Genomic DNA, 24,796 nt, shown 5'->3' on the forward strand with positions numbered 1-24,796 from the left:
AAATATGTTTCTCTAGCCTCCCCACAGCCCAGATCTTGTTTGTAAAAGAAATACTAATGTTTACTGAGACAACGCCAGTGGCACTGGCACACATATCTAGAACCCCTCGAGCTCCTATAAAAATGTTCCAGCCGTAGGCAGTCGGCACCAAATTGTATTTTACAAGATGCTATTGCGAGCCGTTGGAGGCTAGGGCTGCATCCCAAATGTCCCATGTGGTTCAGTTGGTAGAGCATGGTGCTTGCAACGCCAGGGTTGTGGGTTCAATTCCCAAGGGGGACCAGTACGAAAAAAGGACACTACATGGACATAAGTAGGTGGACACCCCTTCAAATTAGTGGATTCAACTATTTCAGCCACACCCGTTGCTGACAGGTGTATAAAATCGAGCACACAGCCATGCAATCTCCATGCACAAACATTGGCAGTAGAATGGCCTTACTGAAGAGCTCAGTGACTCATGCCACCTTTCCGACAAGTCAGTTCGTAAAATTTCTGCCCTGCTAGAGCTGCCCCGGTCAACTGTAAGTTATTGTGAAGTGGAAACGTCTAGGAGCCACAACGGCTCAGCCACAAAGTGGTAGGGCACACAAGCTCACAGAACGGGAGTGCTTTAAGTGCGTAGTGCATAAAAATCGTCTGTCCTTGATTGCAACACTACCGTGCTCCAAACTGCCTCTGGAAGCAATGTCAGCACAAGACCTGTTCGTCGGGAGCTTCATGAAATGGGTTTCCATGGCCGAGCAGCCGCACACAAGCCTAAGATTGCAATGCCAAGCGTCGGCTGGAGTGGTGTTAAGCTCGCCGCCATTGGACTCTGGAGCAGTGGAAGCGTGTTCTCTGGAGTGATGAATCATGCTTCTCCACCTGGCAGTCCGACGGACTAATCTGGGTTTGGCAGATGCCAGGAGAACGCTACCTGCCCGAATGCATAGTGCCAACTGTAAAGTTTGGTGGAGGAGGAATAATGGTCTGGGACTGTTTTTCATGTTTTCCTGTTTCAGCATGACAATGCCCCTGTGCACAAAGCGAGGTCCATACAGAAATGGTTTGTCGAGATCGGTGTGGAAGAACTTGACTGGCCTGCACAAGAGCCCTGGCCTCAACCCCATCGAACACCTTTGGGATGAATTGGAACGCCAACTACGAGCCAGGCCTAATCGCCCAACATCAGTGCCCGACCTCACTAATGCTCTTGTGGCTGAATGGAAGCAAGTCCCCACAGCAATGTTCCAACATCTAGTGGAAAGCCTTCCCAGAAGAGTGGAAGCTGTTATAGCAACAAAGGGGGGACCAACTCCATATTAATGGCCATGATTTTGGAATGAGATCTTTTGGTAATGTAGTGTATGAATAATGTATGCACTAACAACTGTAAGTCGCTCTGGATAAGAGCGTCTGCTAAATGATATACATGTAAATAGTGTACTACTTTCGACCAGAGCCCTATGCACTATATAGGAAATAGGATTTGGGGCGCACCCATGCATATCGTTCTGCACAGTCTCCCTGTGCGTGGGCTTTATGCATTAAGTGGCTGTGCCTCAGCCTCCTCCAAATGTACTTACTGATGCTATTACTTTATCAACCCTAATGGACATTATCATTCAGCCCGCTGGTGAAATTCATAGTAGATGTAATAATGTAGTTCACAAAGTCAGTCTAGGGGATTGTTATCTCGCTTTCAGTGATCTCTCACATATTCGGTTCATAGCAGGTTCAAATGGGTTGTGAGGTATTAGCAATGTGGTCCTGTCTGGCACAGTTGGTAGAGCATGGCGCTTACAATGCCAAGTGTCGTGGAATCGATTACCGCTGGGGCTACCCATATGAAAATGTATGACCGCATGACTGTGAGTCTCTTTGTATAAAAGTGTCTGCTAAATGGCATATTATAATAACACAGAGATGTAATAATATTTAATTTATAAAGTGCATTACAGGTCGCTCAATGCGCATAATACTATACTAATATATAGTGTTGTATTTAATTATGTGTGTATTATGCCGTCATTATATGAAAGATAAAGCAGCAGCCATTATAGCCAGAGGTCACCATAGAAGAGGCCTGTAGATTATCATTGTTACCGTTGACAGAATTGTTGTCATTATAAACCCCTATTGTATAATTACAATGTCATCCCAGCGGGAGGAGACGAGCGGTTTATGGAGGATACAGTATAATTAGAGATAAGAGCTAAAGACTGGGGAGGAAGGGGAAAGTAGGTAGTGACCACTGTGATTTCTGCTAAGCTTTGTGGTTCACCATCACTGCTGCAAACACCATTGTACTCAACACACATCAGACACACAGATGATGGCTAGTGCTTATGCTGTTACTTCCATAGAAAACATTGTGCAACATACAGTATATCTAAAGTACCATCTATTCTACACAGAGCTGCTAAATTCTGATTCATGCTACCTCCTACATTACAAAAAAAGGATATGTTATAGGAGTAACTTCATTATTACATTTTTCTAATCAAGCACACAAAGTCAAAGCTGGGGTAATGATTTCTCAAAAAGCCACTTTCCATAAAATAATATTCACTAGCAGAAGTAGGCCTACATGTTTAGTCTGTCTCAAGTCTGTTCATCCAGCCCAGTGCCAGCCCAGTTTTTAATCTTGCCATATTTTCACGCCTTATGTAAATCCCTGTTGATTGTTGGCAAGCAGACCAGACACAGAGCAAGAGAAGACAGAGAGAGACAGAGAGAGAGAGACAGAGCCAGAGAGAGAGAGAGAGAGAGAGAGAGAGAGAGAGAGAGAGAGAGAGAGAGAGAGAGAGAGAGAGAGAGAGAGAGAGAGAGAGAGAGCAGAGCCAGAGAGAGAGAAAGAGAGAGAGAGAGAGACAGAGAGGGAGAGAGAGAGAGAGAGAGAGAGAGAGAGAGAGAGAGAGAGAGAAAGTCCCCATCCATCCATAATACATGGAGTCTCCATGCAGTATAAGAGATATTCAACCAGAGCTAGTCAATATTTAATGAGATATACACTGGAAATTATAAAACTTGATTATGCAAATGATCCTTCAATGAAAAGCCATTACCTGGCCACTTGAATAATGATGGAACAGGCAGTGTGTCCCTATAAACTTTAATGATGTATATGCAGCACGATGAGAGCGAGAGAGAGCGAGAGGGAGAGAGGAAGACAGAGGGAGAGAGAGAGAGAGAGAGAGAGAGAGAGAGAGAGAGAGAGAGAGAGAGAGAGAGAGAGAGAGAGAGAGAGAGAGAGAGAGGGTGAGAGAGAGAGGGCGTGGTTGGCAACAGTGTCCCCCGACCCCCCCTGTTTCAGTCTCCAGTATCTATGCTGCAATAGTCTATGTGCCGGGGGGCTAGGGTCAGTCTGTCCTATCTGGTGTAATTCTCATGTCTTATCTGGTGTCCTGTGTGAACTTAAGTATGCTCCCTCTAATTCTCCCATCTCTCTCTCTCACTGTCCCCTCCCGGAGGACCTGAGCCCTAGGACCATGCCTCAGGACTACCTGGCCTTACAACTCCTGGCTGTCCCCGTGCTGCTGATCCAGTTTCTGCTGTTTTGCCTGTGGCTAAGGAACTCTGACCTGTTCACCAGACGTGCTACCTTGTCCCTCTTTCTCCCTTTCTCTTTACCGTAACTGCTGTCTCGACCTCAGAATGCTTGGCTATGAAAAGCCAACTGACATTTACTCCTGAGGTGCTGACCTGTTGCACCCTCTACAACCACTGTGATTATTATTTGACCCTGCTGGTCATCTATGAACGTTTGAACATCTTGAAGAACGATCTGGCCTTAATGGCCATGTACTCTTATAATCTCCACCCACCACAGCCAGAAGAGGACTGGCCACCCCTCAGAGCCTGGTTCCTCTATAGGTTTCTTCCTAGGTTCCTGCCTTTCTAGGGAGTGTTTCCTAGTCATATTGCTTCTACATCTGCATTGCTTGCTCTTTGGGGTTTTAGGCTGGGTTTCTGTATAATCACCTTGTGACAACTGCTGATGTAAAATGGGCTTTATAAATAAATGTGATTGAATCTGATTGAGAGAGAGAGAGAGAGAGAGAGAAGGGAGAAAGAGAGAGAGGGGTCAGAGAGACAGATACCTATTTCACGCAGAATGTATTATGTTACCTGTAAAAAAAATCTGCCAATATTTATATGATCCCCTTTGAAACAGTCACGTTGCGTAGCCGGCACAAACAACTACTTTGACCCAGTAATTGCGACAGTTGTCATGGTAACCTGACAGTGACAGTGTTGATTAAGTTCTAAAATCCTCTGACACTGCTTTTATGTTTTTTTTTGCTACAAAACTTTGAGCAGGTAGCTATGCTATTTGGACCAGATGCTGCAAAGTCATGCAGACCGTCGTTTTTGTGTTTAGGATTTTTCATAACAACTAGGACAAGTTTGATGTTGGACAACAATAGAACTTTCATGATTTAATACGTTCCAAAGCAGGTAACTTACTGTTTAATCAAGTAAGTTAAAGCCCTAAGTATGGAGGTGGACCAGCCTCCATACTTAGCAGAGAGAGAGAGAGAGAGAGAGAGAGAGAGAGATAATGACAGAGCGAGAGAGAGATAATGACAGAGCGAGAGCGAGAGAGAGAGAGAGAGAGAGAGAGAATGACAGAGAGAGAATGACAGAGAGAGAGAGAGAGAGACAGAGAGAGAGAGAGACAGAGAGAGAGAGAGAGAGAGAGAGAGAGAGAGAGAGAGAGAGAGATAATGACAGAGCGAGAGAGATAGCTCCCTGCAGGCCACAGGCAGACAGACAGAGAGACATACAGCCTCAGAGCAGAGCACTTCACTGCTGAGCTGAAGGAAACGGGTCTCAGGAGAAGCCAGATGGAATGTTAAGCCAGCTTCTAATTTACTCTCTAAATGTGCATTTCCCACAAGTTAATCTTCTATTTCAGATAGGCTGCATAATGATCGTTTCATTATAGAAGTTAAAACTCCTCAGAGAGAGGGTTTTGAGGATGGGATATTAGTATAATCGCATCAATAGAGGGTTTAGAGAAAGCAGCTTGCTATACACACCACACTTCATAGTCATCGAGCCACAGAGGTTTTACGTCTGAATTGTCACACCACCTGATGATCAATGGCCTCTCCAAATGCCTTTATGCCTTCTAGCAGCATGGTACCAGACTGTCATGTGAAATGTTTAATACAATGTCACACAACTCACACCCAAATCCACCAAAGGAACAGAGGGGAGTAAGAGTACCTTGTTCAATCCTCTCCGTGGCAGAAACAACAATGAAATGAATTAACACTAGAAAAGCTGTGTCTCGAGGGACCCCACTTTGAGCCAATGAGGAGTCATTTTGACTCCAACATTCTAACAGTCTAATAAATATATTTAATATATGCTATTGGAAAAAATGGTCTTGAGAAACATTAGTAAAAAAAAGTATTTCAAAGAACACAATAGCACTTTCATTTTGAGTCTTCATAGAGATAGCCCTGCCCCCTTAGACTGTGTAACTTTGCTGAATGGACCCATCAATCTTATCTTTGATATCATTATTATAATAGTTCTAAGTACACAGGAAATTATATTAACAATCACTTGTGCGAATAGTAGACATTGAGCACTAACCTACAACTAGCTTTAATGTTGAAACAAGGATAGAGCATCTTCTATTTTCAATGTTTCATTGATGAGCCCATGACCTCCCAAATAGTAACTTTTCCATACAGCTCTTTCATAACATCATAACACAGCAATTAGTGTCTGCTCCTCTCTGTTTCAAGCATATGTTACCCCACATAAACTACAGTCATCATAATAAATATTGTATCAGAGATGATAAGATACTGTTACATAAAAACCACCCAGCTATATTCACATTTCAGGCTTGTCAAAACACTTTCACACAGAGCAATCAAATGAACCAGATAAAATGAAGGAGATAAAACACACACACACACACACACACACACACACACACACACACACACACACACACACACACACACACACACACACACACACACACACACATACACACACACATACACACAAACACACACACACACACATACACACACAAACACACACACACACACACACACACACACAAACACACCTTTTCCTACCTTCCGGTCAAGTCAACCCCCATACAGATTTCAAGCCAGTTCTATCTTTATTGAGATGCACTTGATACACACACACACATACACACATACACACGCACACACTGCTGGAACATAGAGAACACTTTATTTTACAGCATTAAAATACAGTTTTAACAAGTGATTTCTAAGTAACTACCTTGTAAATAGTGGGCTGTAAAAAGGGTTACCAAACACCAAATACCTCAGAGGACTGGTGTGTTTGAGCAGGTTACATGCGGTGAAAAAGCACTAGAAAGGATCAAGTCAAGCCATGGATAAATCCCTACTACTCACCCAGAAACATGATAACTGAACCATTGAGCATGTAAAGTCTATCTCCTGGACTCTAGACAGCTGAGAGAGATTCCCTTAGTAAAAGCACTCAGTTGACCTGTCCTCCTGGTGATCTGATTTGCTGCTCACCCTGTTTGTGGTGTTACTGACTGACTGCAGACGGAGGGAGAGAGGGATGATGGAAGAGGGGATGACGGAGAGACGGAGGGAGGGAGGGATGTGGTGTGGGTAGCATGAAAAGAGAGATAGATCTTTGCCTGGAGGAAGACGAGTGGAGGTGCCCACGGAGAGTAGAAGAGAGAGAAGAAGAGATAGAGACTGCCACCAAAACAAAGAGGGGCTGACTCGCTCTTGTCGCCAGGCAGCTGCAACCCACCACCCCACCCCCCCACAACGCCTGTCAACCCAAACCGAGTCACAAATCTAGGTCAGGCTAACACTCATTCTGGATGAGAAAAACACCAAGCCTGAATTGAGCCGATCAAATCCTCCTTATCTTATCGTCATCAGAATGGGATCCCCCAGTCTGGTTAGTCTGAATAAATCCATTTTACAAGGCAGCCTTGCTGCTGTGCTGGCTGTGATTCAGGATTCAGGCAGGAGGAATCTTGTAAATCAGCCGACAATGATTGATGGGGCCCAGTGTAACAATGTTACAGGACAGGGGACAGTGTCAGGAGCCGGTTAGTGATTAAACAAATCAAATTGTATTTGTCACATGCGCCGAATACAACAGGTGTAGTAGACCTTACAGTGAAATGCTTACTTACAAGCCCTTAACCAACAATGCAGTTTTTAGAAAAATAAGTGTTAAGTAAAAAAAAATAGATAAGTAAAAAATAAAAATAAAAAATAAGTAAAGAGCAGCAGTAAAATAACAGTAGCGAGGCTACATACAGGGGGTACCGGTACAGAGTCAATGTTTGGGGACACAGGTTAGTTGAGGTAATTGAGGTAATATGTACATGGTAGAGTTAAAGTGATAATGCATAGATAATAAACAGAGAGTAGCAGCAGCGTAAAAGAGGGGGGGGGGGGGGTGCAAATAGTCTGGGTAGCCATTTGATAAGCTGTTCAGGAGTCTTATGGCTTGGGGGTAGAAGCTGTTAAGAAGCCTTTTGGACCTAGACTTGGAGCTCCAGTACCGCGCAGTAGCAGAGAGAACAGCCTATGACTAGGGTTATCACTGGCATTCCCCTCAACCTGCTGACATGACTGATGTTCTGGGGACAGTGTCGCCTGCTACTCAACGGCCCAAGCATGTCCCCCTCTCTGGTTACAGCTGGCTGAAAGGCACACACACACACACACACACACACACACACACACACACACACACACACACACTAGATCACTAGACGCACTGATGGGGAACATCGCCCTAACCTTTTGCCCTTTACAACAAGATGCAAAGCTAAGCGTGGAACTATTAAAATATCTCGGGATTCCTTCCATCTGCCTATAAAATGTATGCTTCCTCGCGTTCCCACAGGATCGCGTCTTGAGTTTCCTATGAAAGAGTAAAAAACTCTCCACACCACAACCCTGAGACACTTAAAAAGCACACTGCCACGGTAACTAAGTTAATTTCACCTTGTTGACATTACTGAATTCGTTTAAGTTCATTTAACACCAGCTGAGTAAGTGAGGAGACTTCACTTTGCTCAGTTGTCATTGTGCAGCTCGCCTTGGATAATATAGTATATGTGAACACTGAGGAATCACAGTTAATAACTGCTGGGGACTATAAGGAAGCCAACCCTAGGTTTTTTCCAGTTTTCTTCAGGTTCTCTCTCTCAAAATCTTTTAGAATGTTTTTTTTCTCCAAAATTGGATGTTGTAAGTCCACAGCAATGCTTAAAACGCATCAGGAGACCACTTTTAAGGTCTGGAAAAAATGGAAGAAATGTTGATTCTTGGGTGTAGTTACCCTTTAATGCAAGTGCACACCAGCAAGAGACCGTTGATTGGTTAGCGATGTTTCTGTAGCGCTCATGTGTTTGCAGAGTTTGCAAAACAAATGGCCACTGGATTGATACAAATAATCATGAGATTATTGTTCCAGGTAGGCATAGGCTACTTTGAAGAAGGTAACCAGAAGAAGTTTATCATTAGCATCATTGCTAACGGCTACACAAAGTGTAGAAATACGCGTGCACGCACACACACACACACACACACACAGGAGCATTCCTGTGCCGTTTCAGAAAGTTGCAGGAAAATACGAATCACTGATGCATTTTGTTCATGTCTTATGATTAACTTGGGCAAATTAATGCATTTTCTAATGAGTTCAATACATTTAGTTGATTTCCTACTAAGTTCAATAAATAAATAAATATTAGTGAATTCCATTTTAATGTCTTGATTCCGTGATTCCATCCGCGTTCTCCGCAACGCAGATTTTAAAGGGCCCTAAATCAGATCAAGACTGTAGACTCTATGTGAACCTGCCATATGTCTAGTAAAAGAGACAGGCAAATACAAGATGGATTGAATTGATATCACACCATATCAGATCAGCCTCCAAGATACTCTCACTTGTCCAACACATTGTACTGTAGGCGTTTGCTTCTCAAATCTTAAGAACCATAAACTATATCTGACATGTGAGAAGTGTCATACAAACTGTGAATATCTCCTGCCAGCAGTAGCTTTATACAGTGTTTCATACAGTTAACAATAATTGCTCTGATATCACTTAATCCATTATACACACAATCAAAATATTATCTGTTCATTTGTTTTTTGATTATGTTTAATATGCTTAATACCTTGTAGGCTGACAAATGAAGTATATCCTATTGGGCCCTGGTCAAAAGTAGTGCACTACATAGAGAATAACGTAGGGTGCCATTTGGAACAGAACCTCCATGTTTATAAATAAAAGCCAGTCATGCATGAGGCAATTTAGAACCGATTAAAGATAGCTAAAGTGAGATTGAATAAAGGGGGGTCAACAGTTTCACGATAACACGCTAACAGCACTGTCTGACTACATGTGTGAAATCTCAGCCTGCTTCCCAAAAGGCACCTTATTCCCATTATAGTGCACTACTTTTGACCAGGACCCATAAGGCTCTGGTCAAAAGTAGTGCACTATACAGTGGGGAGAACAAGTATTTGATACACTGCCGATTTTGCAGGTTTTCCTACTTACAAAGCATGTAGAGGTCTGTAATTTTTATCATAGGTACACTTCAAAAATCCAGAAAATCACATTGTATGATTTTTAAGTAATTAATTTGCATTTTATTGCATGACATAAGTATTTGATACATCAGAAAAGCAGAACTTAATATTTGGTACAGAAACCTTTGTTTGCAATTACAGAGATCATACGTTTCCTGTAGGTCTTGACAAGTTTTGCACACACTGCATCAGGGATTTTGGCCCACTCCTCCATACAGACCTCCAGATCCTTCAGGTTTCGGGACTGTCGCTGGGCAATACGGACTTTCAGCTCTCTCCAAAGATTTTCTATTGGGTTCAGGTCTGGAGACTGGCTAGGCCACTCCAGGACCTTGAGATGCTTCTTACGGAGCCACTCCTTAGTTGCCCTGGCTGTGTGTTTCGGGTCGTTGTCATGCTGGAAGACCCAGCCACGACCCATCTTCAATGCTCTTACTGAGGGAAGGAGGTTGTTGGCCAAGATCTCGCGATACATGGCCCCATCCATCCTCCCCTCAATACGGTGCAGTCGTCCTGTCCCCTTTGCAGAAAAGCATCCCCAAAGAATGATATTTCCACTTCCATGCTTCACGGTTGGGATGGTGTTCTTGGGGTTGTACTCATCCTTCTTCTTCCTCCAAACAAGGCGAGTGGAGTTTAGACCAAAAAGCTCTATTTTTGTCTCATCAGACCACATGACCTTCTCCAATTCCAACTCTGGATCATCCAGATGGTCATTGGCAAACTTCAGACGGGCCTGGACATGCGCTGGCTTGAGCAGGGGGACCTTGCGTGCGCTGCAGGATTTTAATCCATGACGGCGTAGTGTGTTACTAATGGTTTTCTTTGAGACTGTGGTCCCAGCTCTCTTCAGGTCATTGACCAGGTCCTGCCGTGTAGTTCTGGGCTGATCCCTCACCTTCCTCATGATCATTGATGCCCCACGAGGTGAGATCTTGCATGGAGCCCCAGACCGAGGGTGATTGACCGTCATCTTGAACTTCTTCCATTTTCTAATAATTGCGCCAACAGTTGTTGCCTTCTCACCAAGCTGCTTGCCTATTGTCCTGTAGCCCATCCCAGCCTTGTGCAGGTCTACAATTTTATCCCTGATGTCCTTACACAGCTCTCTGGTCTTGGCCATTGTGGAGAGGTTGGAGTCTGTTTGATTGAGTGTGTGGACAGGTGTCTTTTATACAGGTAACGAGTTCAAACAGGTGCAGTTATTACAGGTAATGAGTGGAGAACAGGAGGGCTTCTTAAAGAAAAACTAACAGGTCTGTGAGAGCCGGAATTCTTACTGGTTGGTAGGTGATCAAATACTTATGTCATGCAATAAAATGCAAATTAATTACTTTAAAATCATACAATGTGATTTTCTGGATTCTCTCACAGTTGAAGTGTACCTATGATAAAAATTACAGACCTCTACATGCTTTGTAAGTAGGAAAACCTGCAAAATCGCCAGTGTATCAAATACTTGTTCTCCCCACTGTATATGGAATAGGGTGCCATTTGGGACAGAGCCTCTATCTGCCTAACCCCTTTCCTTAGGGTGTAGAAACACACAGAGTACTTATGTAAGTACTTAAGACAAATGCTTTTAAATGTCTATTTGTCAATAGGAAGCTTATAACATATAACAGTTTTACAGGTTATATATTTGGTCATTCAGCACTGGCATCATAATTCCTCTTGAAAGGGGTTACACAACTACCACACATTGCACTGCATGTAGGTTTATTTCAGTCCAGCATTTCACTTAAGGGTATAAAGGACTTTTATAATGCTTTACATAAAAAGGTTTTACATAATAAAACCCTAGCTGCATCTCACAGTCAAGGTATTTTACTGTACAGTATAACCAAGGTATTTTACTGTACAGTATAACTGCTTCTCTCCATCCACATAAGCACAGGATGCTAGTACACCAATCCTTTTAACATTTAGGGGGATAGCAGCACAGACCCAGCCTCTTCTCCAAGCGTTGGCTCTCACAGGCGTTTTCCACACTTTAGAGATCAAAACACACATGAATGTAGACCGTCTGTCTGTCTCTCAACTTCATCTTCCTTCATTTGACCGCTATCTACTCTTTTCACAGTCCTTCTTTCTCTCCCTCCTCTGGCTCTCTCCCTCTGTCTACTTAATCTATCTTAATTTAACTTCTCTCTCCTTCTCGCTCCTTCTCTCTCCCTCCCTCACCCCTTTCTAACACTTGGTCACACCCTGACACTTCTCACCATTTGAATACAAGGGGGTTCAACTACTAATTGGTCAACAAGCTTCTCATCTCATCTCAATTTAGAGCCAGTGACTGCCCCATGACTGTGTGAGAGAGAGCTCATTTTCCTGCTGGGCAGGGTCTGCTCACATTACCAGAGGGCGTATTGACATTTGTAATCGTGGTGGCCATCCGAGCCTGTCGCCTGCTGTTGATTGGGATGATCACCAGCGTCAGGTGAAGCACAACTGCTTAATCCCGCTATGATTTCCTGACTGCCTCGGGCCTGACTCGTAATACAATACACTCAAGAAGACATACACACGTACACACACACACCACCTACAACTGCAACAGCATGATGCCATTTAGACTGCTGGGGGGCTGGGGGTAAGGGAGGGAGAGAGAGAGAGAGGGACATACAATATCTCTGATCTTTATTCTAAGACTAAATCTTACATTGACATACATTGTCATATACATTGTCACACTATACATTGTCATCCTGACTACAACTGTCAGATGGACACATTGCCAAATAATATGACATGGTCTGGCTCTGTCCTTCTACAAAAGCCTGTCATAACAAACCCATCAGCAGATCTTATCATCGGCAACAATAGATAGAAGACAGGACAGTGACCTTCCACCATAATGACCTCCAAATATAGACTTGGGAGAAAGAAGACTGAGAAAATGTAAGAATCTTATATAAATCCAGTTGGATTTTGCCACCGTAGATTTGGGCTGCCATTCTTTGGGGAATCACTGAACTGTACAGTAATCCCTTCCACTGAATTTGATAGAGGGGAGAATGACAGCAGGCAGCAGGGCTCAGGGTTGATAGAGGGGGAATGACAGCAGACAGCAGGGCTCAGGGTTGATAGAGGGGGAATGACAGCAGGCAGCAGGGCTCAGGGTTGATAGAGGGGAGAATGACAGCAGGCAGCAGGGCTCAGGGTTGATAGAGGGGGAATGACAGCAGGCAGCAGGGCTCAGGGTTGATAGAGGGGAGAATGACAGCAGGCAGCAGGGCTCAGGGTTGATAGAGGGGGAATGACAGCAGGCAGCAGGGCTCAGGGTTGATAGAGAGGGAATGACAGCAGGCAGCAGGGCTCAGGGTTGATAGAGGGGGAATGACAGCAGGCAGCAGGGCTCAGGGTTGATAGAGGGGGAATGACAGCAGACAGCAGGGCTCAGGGTTGATAGAGGGGGAATGACAGCAGGCAGCAGGGCTCAGGGTTGATAGAGGGGGAATGACAGCAGGCAGCAGGGCTCAGGGTTGATAGAGGGGGAATGACAGCAGACAGCAGGGCTCAGGGTTGATAGAGGGGGAATGACAGCAGACAGCAGGGCTCAGGGTTGATAGAGGGGGAATGACAGCAGACAGCAGGGCTCAGGGTTGATAGAGGGGGAATGACAGCTGGCAGCAGGGCTCAGGGTTGATAGAGGGGGAATGACAGCAGGCAGCAGGGCTCAGGGTTGATAGAGGGGAGAATGACAGCAGACAGCAGGGCTCAGGGTTGAGGGAGCATATGAGGGGAAGTCAAAGTCAAAAGCTTCATTCCTGTCCCGAGTCCTGACTATGGTTCCATTCTAAACGGCACCCTATTCCCTATATAGTTCACTACTATAGCCCTATGGACCCTGGTCAAAAGATGTGCACTATAATAGGGCGCCCTTTGGAATGCAACCTATATAAGCCTGCCATGCAAGGACATAATGTGGAGCTATTGTGGCTCATTTAACATCAATCTGCCCTGGCTCTGGCTGACAAACGGAGCAGTCACTTCCCATCTGGGGCCTCTAGCCTAAACACTGCCAGTCCTCTGTGCAGAGGGGAGAAGAGCACTACCGTTCACTCCCCATGTTAAACTAATGTCCCCATAAGCCAAACGTCTCCATAAAACATACACAGTCTGGCATCACCCACCTAGGACTACTGGGACAATAGAGGACACATTTCCTGATACCTCTCCATCCATTCTCTATCCAACTGTAAAGTCTTTCTACCGTATCTGAACAAAACAACCTCCTAAAACAGAGAGAGAGACTGGGTTTGGCATCCTCAGCCACCTCCTGTACTAGGGCTTTAGTGGGACACACACACATTATTTCCTGAACTGTCTCTATCCATTCCCAGTCCTACTGTAAAAGCTCTCTCTGTATCTGATACGGGTGGTCTGTCTATCTACCCTATCTGGACATTAGCAGTAAAGGCCCCATGTAGCTCAGTTGGTAGAGCATGGTGCTTGCAACGGCAGGGTTGTGGGTTTGATTCCCACGGGGGGCCAGTATGAAAAAAAATATGTATGCACTCACTAACTGTAAAGTTGCTCTAGATAAGAGCGTCTGCTAAATGACTAAAATGTATATGTAATGTAAAGCTGTCAGCAGTTTGACCAGTAGGAAATAAAAAATAAGAGGGCAACTGGGGATACTAGGAAGAACAACACTACTGGGCATAATGACTAGTGGTGAAAACTGTTGCAGCAAATTCTTGGGTCTGTAACTTAATAATGCTGAAAGCATGAGGACAAATCAATAATGTCTTTTTTTCAACAAGATGTAAAAAATACTGCTTTTCAATAAACAAATAACACTTCACAGCAGAAATCTCTACATCAAGTTTCTACAGTGAGATATCTACTGTATATCACCTTCAATAGAATGCTTTTACTTTACCACAACAAACTCCGCAGGACATGTCTTAGTGCAGCTCAATGCAACAACAACCAGAACCAACACAAACAGTCTCCCAAAATAATCAAGAAATGTCACAGACAAGACTCACAGACACAAATGACAAGCCTCAGATTCTGAGAAAATATGAAATATTAAGCAATTCAGGCACAATTTCCTTTTGAAGTGTCAGAAAGGAAAATGCACAAAAAAAGACAGTAAAGAAAGGAATAATACTCACTGTATTACGTCCATGGTGTCCCTGAGAGAACGCTTTGGTACCATGCAACAGATTGGTCATGTTCAGAGCTGTCTGAATGACAGTCATGACAGCCTGGTGTCTCAGCATGGTTAAAGAGGTGCACAAAGGATCCTAGTCACTATAATATATACATGTATGCAGGGTTACAGGGTTACAGTACTGTTTTAATCAAATTTCAAACAGCGTTGTAAACATTGAACTTAAGGTAAAACCTTTGGTACATTTACATCATTTAGCAGACGCTCTTATCCAGAGCAATTAGGTTAAAGAGCCTTGCTTAAGGGCACATCGACAGATTTTTCACCTAGTCGGCTCGGGGATTAGAACCAGCGAACTTTTGGTTACTGGCACAACGCTCTTACCCACCACAACGCTCTTACCCACTAAGCTACCTGCCACCCCACATTGAAATTAGGGTAAAACATTGACTTAACCTGACTAACAGGTTGTTACATCAGTCTAATTTCAACATAATCATATATGTTGAAATTGCATAGAAAATTCCACATCTAAAAATAAAAGTTTTTTTTATCCTATATTCAATATACAGTTGGGTGGTTGAAATTATGTTGAATTTTTTATTTGATTAGACATATTTTATTTGACCTTGTTTCAATGATGATAGTAAAATGATATGTTTGAATCAATGTAATTTTTTAAACGTAACGCTATCAACCTAAATAAAAAGGTATATTGAAATACAAAGTGAAGCCACAGTCCAATGATTTCTGCCTGAACAGTGAATCCTACTGGTATATGAGGGGTAATGCACTTCAGTGAGAACCAGTCTACCATCCAGATGCCTACCTCTATGTACCCTGCTTAACTTTCAGAACAAGCTGTGTTCATTTCAGTTCCAGATGAGCTCGCATGTCAGCAAATTTAGACACTGATCAGCTTCCATACTCATTTGCGTAGACTACCTAAATAACGTTGAATAGCTGAAAGTAACTCCTTTAACATTTCTTACACAAGCTGTTTGTGAAAGTAAATTCTGAGTGAGGTTGGGTTTATATAGGCTACATTGACATCTGATTTGCCCAACAAAGGACACCATCATTTTAATGAGTAGCTAGGTATACTCTCATTCATCCATGGTTGATTGGATCTTTGGAAGTTTACAAGTAGTTACCATTCATGATATTAATAACACACTTTTACCTTTTGATATTGTCGTGTACATTTACATTTTAGTCATTTAGCAGATGCTCTTATCCAGAGCAACTTACAGGAGCAATTAGGGTTAAGTGCCTTGCTCAAGGGCACATCGACAGATATTTCACCTAGTCGGCTCGGGGATTAGAACCAGCGCCCTTTCAGTTACTGGCACAACGCTCTTAACCACTAAGCTACATTAAGGATAGTTGGTTGATAAAACATTTAATCTATAAATTATTAATATGTTGGATTCAGGTCTCCATCTCAACCAAAAATCAAAGCTGAAGAATAAGACTAAATCAAATCAAACCTTATTTGAAGTGCATTTAATGTTTGATTTGATTAAGTTCTATTATTTAACTTAGATTTTTGGTTGAGATGGAGATGTGAATCTAACATATCAATCATTAATTTGTAGAGAAACTGGATATTGGTTTATGAACGCAACCAAATATCAACATTTGAAGGAGATGTATCTTCTGATTGGATAGTATATATATATTGTATATTATGAATAACATATACTGAACAAAAACATCAACGCAACATGTAAAGTGTTGGTCCCATGTTTCATAAGCTGAAATGAAAAGATCCCAGAAATGTTCCATACGCACAAAAAGTGTATTTCTCTCAAATGTTGTGCACAAATTGGTTTACATCCCTATTAGTGAGCATTTCTCATTGGACAAGATAATCCACCCACCTGACAGGTGTGGCATATCAAGAAGCTGATTAAATAGAATGATCATTACACAGGTGCACCTTGTGCTGGGGACAATAAAAGGCCACTCTAAAATGTGCAGTTTTGTTACACAACACAATGCCACAGATGTCTGAAGTTTTGAGGGAGAGCGTGCAATTGGCATGCTGACTGCAGGAATGTCCACCAGAGCTGTTGCCAGAGAATGTAATGTTCATTTCTCTACCATAAGCCACCTCCAACGTCATTTAGAGAATTTGGCAGTATGTCCAACCTGCTTCTCAAAAACAGACCACGTGTAACCACGCCGGCACAGGACCACCACATCTGGCTTCTTCACCTGCAGGATCGTCTGAGACCAGCCACCCGGACAGCTGATGAAACTGTGGGTTTGCACAACCAAAGAATTTCTGCACAAACCGTCAGAAACCATCTCAGGGAAGCTAATTTGCGTGCTCGTCGTCCTCACCTGACTGCGATTAGGCGTTGTAACCGACTTCAGTGGGTAAATGCTCACCTTCGATGGCCACTGGCATGCTGGAGAAGTGTGCTCTTCATGGATGAATCCCGGTTTCAACTGTACCGGGCAGATGGCAGCCAGCGTGTATGGCGTCGTTTGCTGATTTCAACGTTGTGCCCCAGGAGGCGGTGGGGTTATGGTATGGGCAGGCATAAGCTACGGATAACGAACACAATTGCATTTTATCGACGGCAATTTGAATGCACAGAGATACCCTGATGAGATCCTGAGGCCCATTGTCGTGCCATTCATCCGCAGCCATCACCTCATTTTTCAGCATGATAATGTACGGCCCCATGTTGCAAGGATCTGTACACAATTCCTGGAAGCTGAAAATGTCCCAGTTCTTCCATGGCCTGCATACTCACCAGACATGTCATCAATTGAGCATGTTTGGGATGCTCTGGATCGACGTGTATGACAGCGTGTTCCAGTTCCCGCCAATATCCAGCAACATCACACAGCCATTGAAGAGGAGTGGGACGACATTCCACAGGACACAATCAACAGCCTGATCAACTCTTTTTTTTTAAGGAGATGTGTCGCTCTGCATGAGGCAAATGGTGGTCACAGCAGATACTGACTGTTTTTTTAAGGAATCTGTGACGAATAGATGTATATCTGTATTCCCAGTCATGTGAAATTCATAGATTAGGATTTTATTTATTTATTTCAATTGACTGATTTCCTTATATGAACTGTAACTCAGTAAAATCTATGAAATTATTGTATGTTGCATTTATATTTTATATCCAAAGGTAAAAGTGCATTATTAATATCATGAATTTGGCATCCTATTTATAGGGTAACTACTTCTAAAATTCCAAAGATCCAATCAACCATACAGTATATTGAATATAGGATGAAACATATGTTTTACGTTTCTACATGGAATTTCCAACGCAATTTCAATGTATACATAGTACTGATGATTTTGTTGACATTAGATTGATAAAATAACCTGTTAGTCAGGTTAAGTCAATGTATTCAAGTGTTACCCTAATTCCAATGTTTATAATGCTGGTTGAAATGAGATGAAAACAGTACTCTTTTCAAATCCAATGTATTTTCCGTGTTGATTCCACGTCACAATATGTTGACAAATTACGTTGAAACAACATTGATTCAACCAGTGTTTGCCCAGTGGGATTGGTCTCTTCTTCTAGTATACAGTAGGTCTTCTCTGAGCAGGTCTCTTGAGAGATGTTCATTGTCCTATTTAGAAAATGTGCAAAGCACAGGGCACAATGCACATTTCTACCGCAGGAGGTTGGTGGTACCTTAATTGGGGAGGACAGGCTCGTGGTCCATTCCAGCCATTATTATGAGCCGTCCTCCCCTCAGCAGCCTCCACTGATATCTACACTATTATGTTCATGTTGTATGTGCTTCAACCCTTTTCCCAGTCACTGTGCCTAATGTGGTTAGCCATTATTTGAATACTGGGCTGTTTCTGCAGCCTCTCATAGATAATTGGAGCACATTGAGAGTTTTTCTGTTTCTTTTTCCGCCTGGAGATTCAAGTGCTTTTTTCGTGTTGATTTTGGAAATTAATTTGCACGGTTGTGATTATCTACAATGCATTCAGAAATTCGAATGAATGTGTGTAATAAAGGATTCTGAAAGTTTCCTAAACAATTAGTCACTGTTATGTAAAACGCTTGCCTCGATAAACATGTTGGCTCAATAAAAGGTTTGCTGATGTGAATACAGTATAAAGGGGCACCCAGACTGCACTGTGTGAACACAATAGGCCTGAAACACGCAGATGGATTCAGTACATTTCCTTTTATATTTACCAATTATCTTTATATTTACCAACTATCTTCCTCTAACATCTTCCCAGATGGTTCGGATAAAAAGGACTGGATCACAGTTAAAAGGCTTTATTTATTTCAAAGGTAGATTTCAATTCAAGAGCTTTCTGTTCGTATTGTGACTAGGCAGTTAATGATGTGTTTGTCTGGCTCCTCAGGTATTTACATCTGAACTCTGCTGTTCACAACGGATACACAGTCACATCATCTAACATAGATCAGAGATATAATTACAGTTATTATATTAGTCACCTCAATGAATAAACGTACAGCTGACGTCAATACACGTTACACAGGTCGTACATAAACTGCCTCATTATTTGTATTACTGTGCAGCAGGTTGTGAGTTTGTTTAGTTTATTAGGATCCCCATTAGTGTGCAGCAGGTTGTGAGTTCGTTTAGTTTATTAGGATCCCCATTAGTGTGCAGCAGGTTGTGAGTTCGTTTAGTTTATTAGGATCCCCATTAGTGTGCAGCAGGTTGTGAGTTCGTTTAGTTTATTAGGATCCCCATTAGTGTGCAGCAGGTTGTGAGTTCGTTTAGTTTATTAGGATCCCCATTAGTGTGCAGCAGGTTGTGAGTTTGGTTAGTTTATTAGGATCCCCATTAGTGTGCAGCAGGTTGTGAGTTTGGTTAGTTTATTAGGATCCCCATTAGTGTGCAGCAGGTTGTGAGTTCGTTTAGTTTATTAGGATCCCCATTAGTGTGCAGCAGGTTGTGAGTTCCTTTAGTTTATTAGGATCCCCATTAGTGTGCAGCAGGTTGTGAGTTCGTTTAGTTTATTAGGATCCCCATTAGTGTGCATCAGGTTGTGAGTTTGTTTAGTTTATTAGGATCCCCATTAGTGTGCAGCAGGTTGTGAGTTCGTTTAGTTTATTAGGATCCCCATTAGTGTGCATCAGGTTGTGAGTTTGGTTAGTTTATTAGGATCCCCATTAGTGTGCATCAGGTTGTGAGTTTGTTTAGTTTATTAGGATCCCCATTAGTGTGCAGCAGGTTGTGAGTTCGTTTAGTTTATTAGGATCCCCATTACTGTGCAGCAGGTTGTGAGTTCGTTTAGTTTATTAGGATCCCCATTAGTGTGCAGCAGGTTGTGAGTTCGTTTAGTTTATTAGGATCCCCATTACTGTGCAGCAGGTTGTGAGTTCGTTTAGTTTATTAGGATCCCCATTAGTGTGCAGCAGGTTGTGAGTTCGTTTAGTTTATTAGGATCCCCATTAGTGTGCAGCAGGTTGTGAGTTCGTTTAGTTTAATAGGATCACCATTAGTGTGCAGCAGGTTGTGAGTTCGTTTAGTTTATTAGGATCCCCATTAGTGTGCAGCAGGTTGTGAGTTCGTTTAGTTTATTAGGATCCCCATTACTGTGCAGCAGGTTGTGAGTTCGTTTAGTTTATTAGGATCCCCATTAGTGTGCAGCAGGTTGTGAGTTTGGTTAGTTTATTAGGATCCCCATTAGTGTGCAGCAGGTTGTGAGTTAGTTTAGTTTAATAGGATCACCATTAGTGTGCATCAGGTTGTGAGTTCGTTTAGTTTATTAGGATCCCCCATTAGTGTGCAGCAGGTTGTGAGTTCCTTTAGTTTATTAGGATCACCATTACTGTGCAGCAGGTTGTGAGTTCCTTTAGTTTATTAGGATCCCCATTAGTGTGCAGCAGGTTGTGAGTTCCTTTAGTTTATTAGGATCACCATTAGTGTGCAGCAGGTTGTGAGTTCCTTTAGTTTATTAGGATCCCCATTAGTGTGCAGCAGGTTGTGAGTTCCTTTAGTTTATTAGGATCCCCATTAGTGTGCAGCAGGTTGTGAGTTCCTTTAGTTTATTAGGATCCCCATTAGTGTGCAGCAGGTTGTGAGTTCCTTTAGTTTATTAGGATCCCCATTAGTGTGCAGCAACCCTTACTGGGGTCCACAAGTTTGTGTCCTGGTTTAGCAAGATAAGTACGGAACTCACACTGTTGCACAAGCCGTGTTATAGTTGTTATAGTAACGTGTTGAGACAACAGGATGTTTGCTGTACTTATGGGCCTTTATTTATCAACATTAATTATTTTAGCATACATGACTGTAGCATACAAACACTCTCAGATGTCGTATGATTGGTATGATATGATAATGATACGATTGGACGTAGAAATGAAAACGCCCCAATGCACCAAGAGCTACCGCAGCAATCACAACTCATACATGTTTTATCCAGAGTAGACTTGTATATGCCTCCTTCCTTCTCCTCTGCTTTGATTCTGTGAACTGAGGTGTGTGTGTTTGTGTGTGTGTGTGTGTGTGTGTGTGAGCAGTGTGTGTGTGTTAGTGTACTGAGGTGGGCATCTTCTACAACAACTTTACAGAAGTGTGGTCAGATAAAACTGTTCCTTGTCAGACCTCGTCAAAGGAAACATCACTGTGAAACCAATAAGCAGCCGCCGTGGTTCACTGAACCAAGGAAGCCCCACAGTTGGTGCTCAAAGACAATGTTGATGTCGTCATCAAAGGCATAATTTTGATACTTATCGCTGGAGAATATAACAAGATTGTGTGATGATTAGATTTTTCTACATGGCTGCCTGCTTCATAACACATATAGTTTACTGCTTTCGAATAGTTGTCATTCTTGGATGGATCGGATGGCATGTCAACTCCACTGAGGCAAAGCTTGTTTTATATATCCACTACAAAGTCACACCTCCCACACTCTCAAATATGAGTCTGATTGCTCTGTTTATCCTGCAGGCAAATGTTGAGAATGTTTAGAGTTCTAGAATTTGAGGAGTTCTGGGAGTTTTAGAATCCCTTTATTATTTGATTCTCTGTGACATTTTACAGGTATTAAACAGTCAACAGTTGTGGTTGTCCTTGGCGATCCTTTCCGAGCGTTAATCTGGAATACATTTTCCAAACGCATGTTAATAATGATGATCTCATGGTTGAAACCTCCAGGTCTAATACAGTCTATACAGCGTACAGTCGACTGTAGGCCTACTGGAGGTTTCAACAGCACAGAAGCACATTTCCATACGTCTGGTCCAAATGTATCTGACTATCAATCCTCTTAATCGGTGTCACACATGGATGAGATTAGGGTCAGAACTGGTGTGTTCGAAAAGTTACCGTCTGGAAGCAGAACCAATAGAAACACCGGTTTTCCATCCAGGAGCACTTTTCCAGGGTGGTATGAACTCTTACTGCTGCAGTCCAGTTGTCACTCAGTGTGTAACGATGACATGATCGTTATTATGACAGGGAACGGAACCTCGCAACAGATTCATCACATTCTTCTCAAGTCATCTTTACAGAATTAGCTTTGCAGTGTGCAGTCTTTTCACATACTGTATCGCACTTGTTGTTTCTACATTGTGTATTTCTCACTCTATCGCATTGTTCCTATGCACCTGCAACAAGATAGCTCAGTGCAAGTGCCTTTTTGAATTTTCAATACCATAAGCAAGTTAAATAATATGACAACAAAATGCAATGAAAGCTGTGTGACCTCCATTGCTGCCGAGTCACATTCCCATCTACTCTGTGTCATTCCTCCCAGTGAAGCCTAAATTCAATTTCTATCAACACTTGTTTTTTAAACGACTGCAGTCGCCTCAGTTTGAATCAATACCATTTCTCTATTTCCCCTACTTTGATAGTGCTGTCTGCAAGAGGTGACAACATCAATGAAGCTCCCCTGAACCTGGGAATGAATCAGAGTAAATCCACAGAGTGTTTGTGTGTGTGTGTGGGTGCGTGTGCAGTCGTGTGTGTGCAAATCCACAGGGAGTGTAACTGGAAACGCACAGCGGAGGTGAACAAGATAAGTCTCAGGGGGGAACTAAAAACACCACACTATAAAGGTCCTGCCTGCCCCAAAGAACCCATTTCAAATCTCCCAAAGCCATCTAAGGACAGGAATTCAAAGTTACAGGGTCGGCATATTTTCTACAAGCAAAAAACAGTAACACTTTATGGGTGAAATGCACTGCTTAGGAATCAGTGGTGGATCAGTGCATTTCACCTTGGTTAAGGAGGGAGTGTTTGGCCACCCAGAGACAGCAAAGAGACTAGGATTATGACCAACAGAAAATACACATCATGCTGTAATGATACCAGGCAGGGATTGCTGACGTGTTGATATGGTCTGAAGGTGAACCAGATATCCATCGGAGAGCAGTGTCACAAATGGCACCATATTCTCCCTATGGCCCTCATCAAAAGTTGTGCACTATGTAGGGAATAGGGTGCTATTTGGGACAGCTGGGGCTCCTGTCTCTCACAGCAAAATGTGACTTACACCTCCTCTGGTTGTGGATCTGCATCGATCTCACAGTGTAGTTAAACTAGAAGAGCCTCAGTACAAAACACTACATCACACACGCACGCACACACACACACACACACACAATTCCACCTACCCCCCACCACACATACTGTCCCCATCCCCATCAATAACCAACAGAATATATAAAAAGAGCCATTATATGGAATTAGCTGCGAGCAATAAATTGAGAGATATTCCCATAATTGAAAGTGATCCCAGTGCATTAATGCAGGAATGCCCTTGGTGTTCCAGTTCAGTGGCCAGGCCCTCTCTCTGGGGTGTCATTACACTGTTTTATCTCAAAGGGACACCTTGACTGGCCCGATACTGCATCAACCTCCCTGTCTGTATCCCAAATGGCAGAGCCCATAAGGGAGTAAGGAATAAGGTGACATTTGGGAAAAAAACCCTGACAGGAGAAACGTCCTATCTTTATAGCAGTGAACCGTACACTGACCATTACCATAACACGAGAAAGATGACAGAGAATGAGAGAGCATGTGCTTGTACAAACCTAATTTCATGACTTCAAAACACACGGTGGAAGTTAGCTACAGGAGAGACGGGGGCAGAGGTGTGTGTGTGTGTGTGTGTGTGTGTGTGTGTGTGTGTGACAGCGGCAGTGGGGAGCTGAAGCAACACTTTGGCACACACAGCTGCATTCTGGTACTGGCCTTCTGACTGAATTATAACTGAGACAGGGACTAAATACTACTACACTACAGCTACACAACATTTGCAACACAGTTTGATCAACTAAACCCACAAGACCTGAATATGAACAAAGATCTAAAGGATTTGGTTGCATGAAACACCACAGAATGCAACCAGTTGGCCCACATTTCACATGACTGTTATTCTATTAATCTATTCAGCATTCATAATGAGCAGTATAAACATGGCTTCCACCACCAATGCTTCCCTGATGATAACAGAAACCATTGTAGGTGCTGAATTTGTGAATCCAAATCCCACCAGTGAATTAAGTAAGTCATTCCACCCCAGGGGGTCTCTAAAGTAGTTAAAACAACTTCAGTTTTTCGGCAACAGCACAATTTTAAAAATATTACCCCTCAATACCCATCAATTTTTGACTTTATGTTTTGTTTTACCCCATATGTAACTCTGTGTTGTTGTTTTTATCGCACTGCTTTGCTTTATCTTGGCCAGGTCGCAGTTGTAAATGAGAACTTGTTCTCAACTGGCTTACCTGGTTAAATAAAAAAATTAAAATTCAACCCCCTTCCTTCCATAGCCAGGGGCTTCCAGTCGCAAAGAGCCGTTCACAGCATAACTACGGTGTGTGCTCGGCACACATCACAGCCTCTCACATTAACCCAGGCTCGGCACACAGTCTGTTCTATCCCTTGTGGACATACACTGCGGGTGTACTCTGCGTCCCCTATGGTCTCTCTCTCTCTCTCTCTCTCTCTCTCTCTCTCTCTCTCTCTCTCTCTCTCTCTCTCTCTCTCTCTCTCTCTCTCTCTCTCTCTCTCTCTCTCTCTCTCTCTCTCTCTCTCTCTCTCTCTCTCTCTCTCTCTCTCTCTCTCTCTCTCT

The 24,796-nt window shown here is 42.9% G+C and overlaps 1 protein-coding gene across 3 annotated transcripts in view; it reads right to left on the reverse strand.

Moving 5' to 3' along the window:
- The window catches only part of LOC121554968 (zinc finger protein 385B-like), a 171,856-nt gene that overhangs the window by 63,485 nt on the left and 83,575 nt on the right, over positions 1-24,796 (reverse strand). The window contains exon 1 of one of the 3 annotated variants that reach the window (XM_045212107.1): positions 6,405-6,720. The exons of the other annotated variants lie outside the window; for them this stretch is intronic. Within the exon in view, the coding sequence (XP_045068042.1) occupies positions 6,405-6,435 (31 nt within the window). The 5' untranslated portion in view covers positions 6,436-6,720. Of the gene's footprint in view, positions 1-6,404; positions 6,721-24,796 lie in introns of those variants that run through there. 3 annotated transcript variants of the gene reach the window in all.

Source organism: Coregonus clupeaformis, chromosome 40 (genome assembly GCF_020615455.1).
Source record: "Coregonus clupeaformis isolate EN_2021a chromosome 40, ASM2061545v1, whole genome shotgun sequence".
In the NCBI taxonomy this organism is placed as follows: Eukaryota; Metazoa; Chordata; class Actinopteri; order Salmoniformes; family Salmonidae; genus Coregonus; species Coregonus clupeaformis.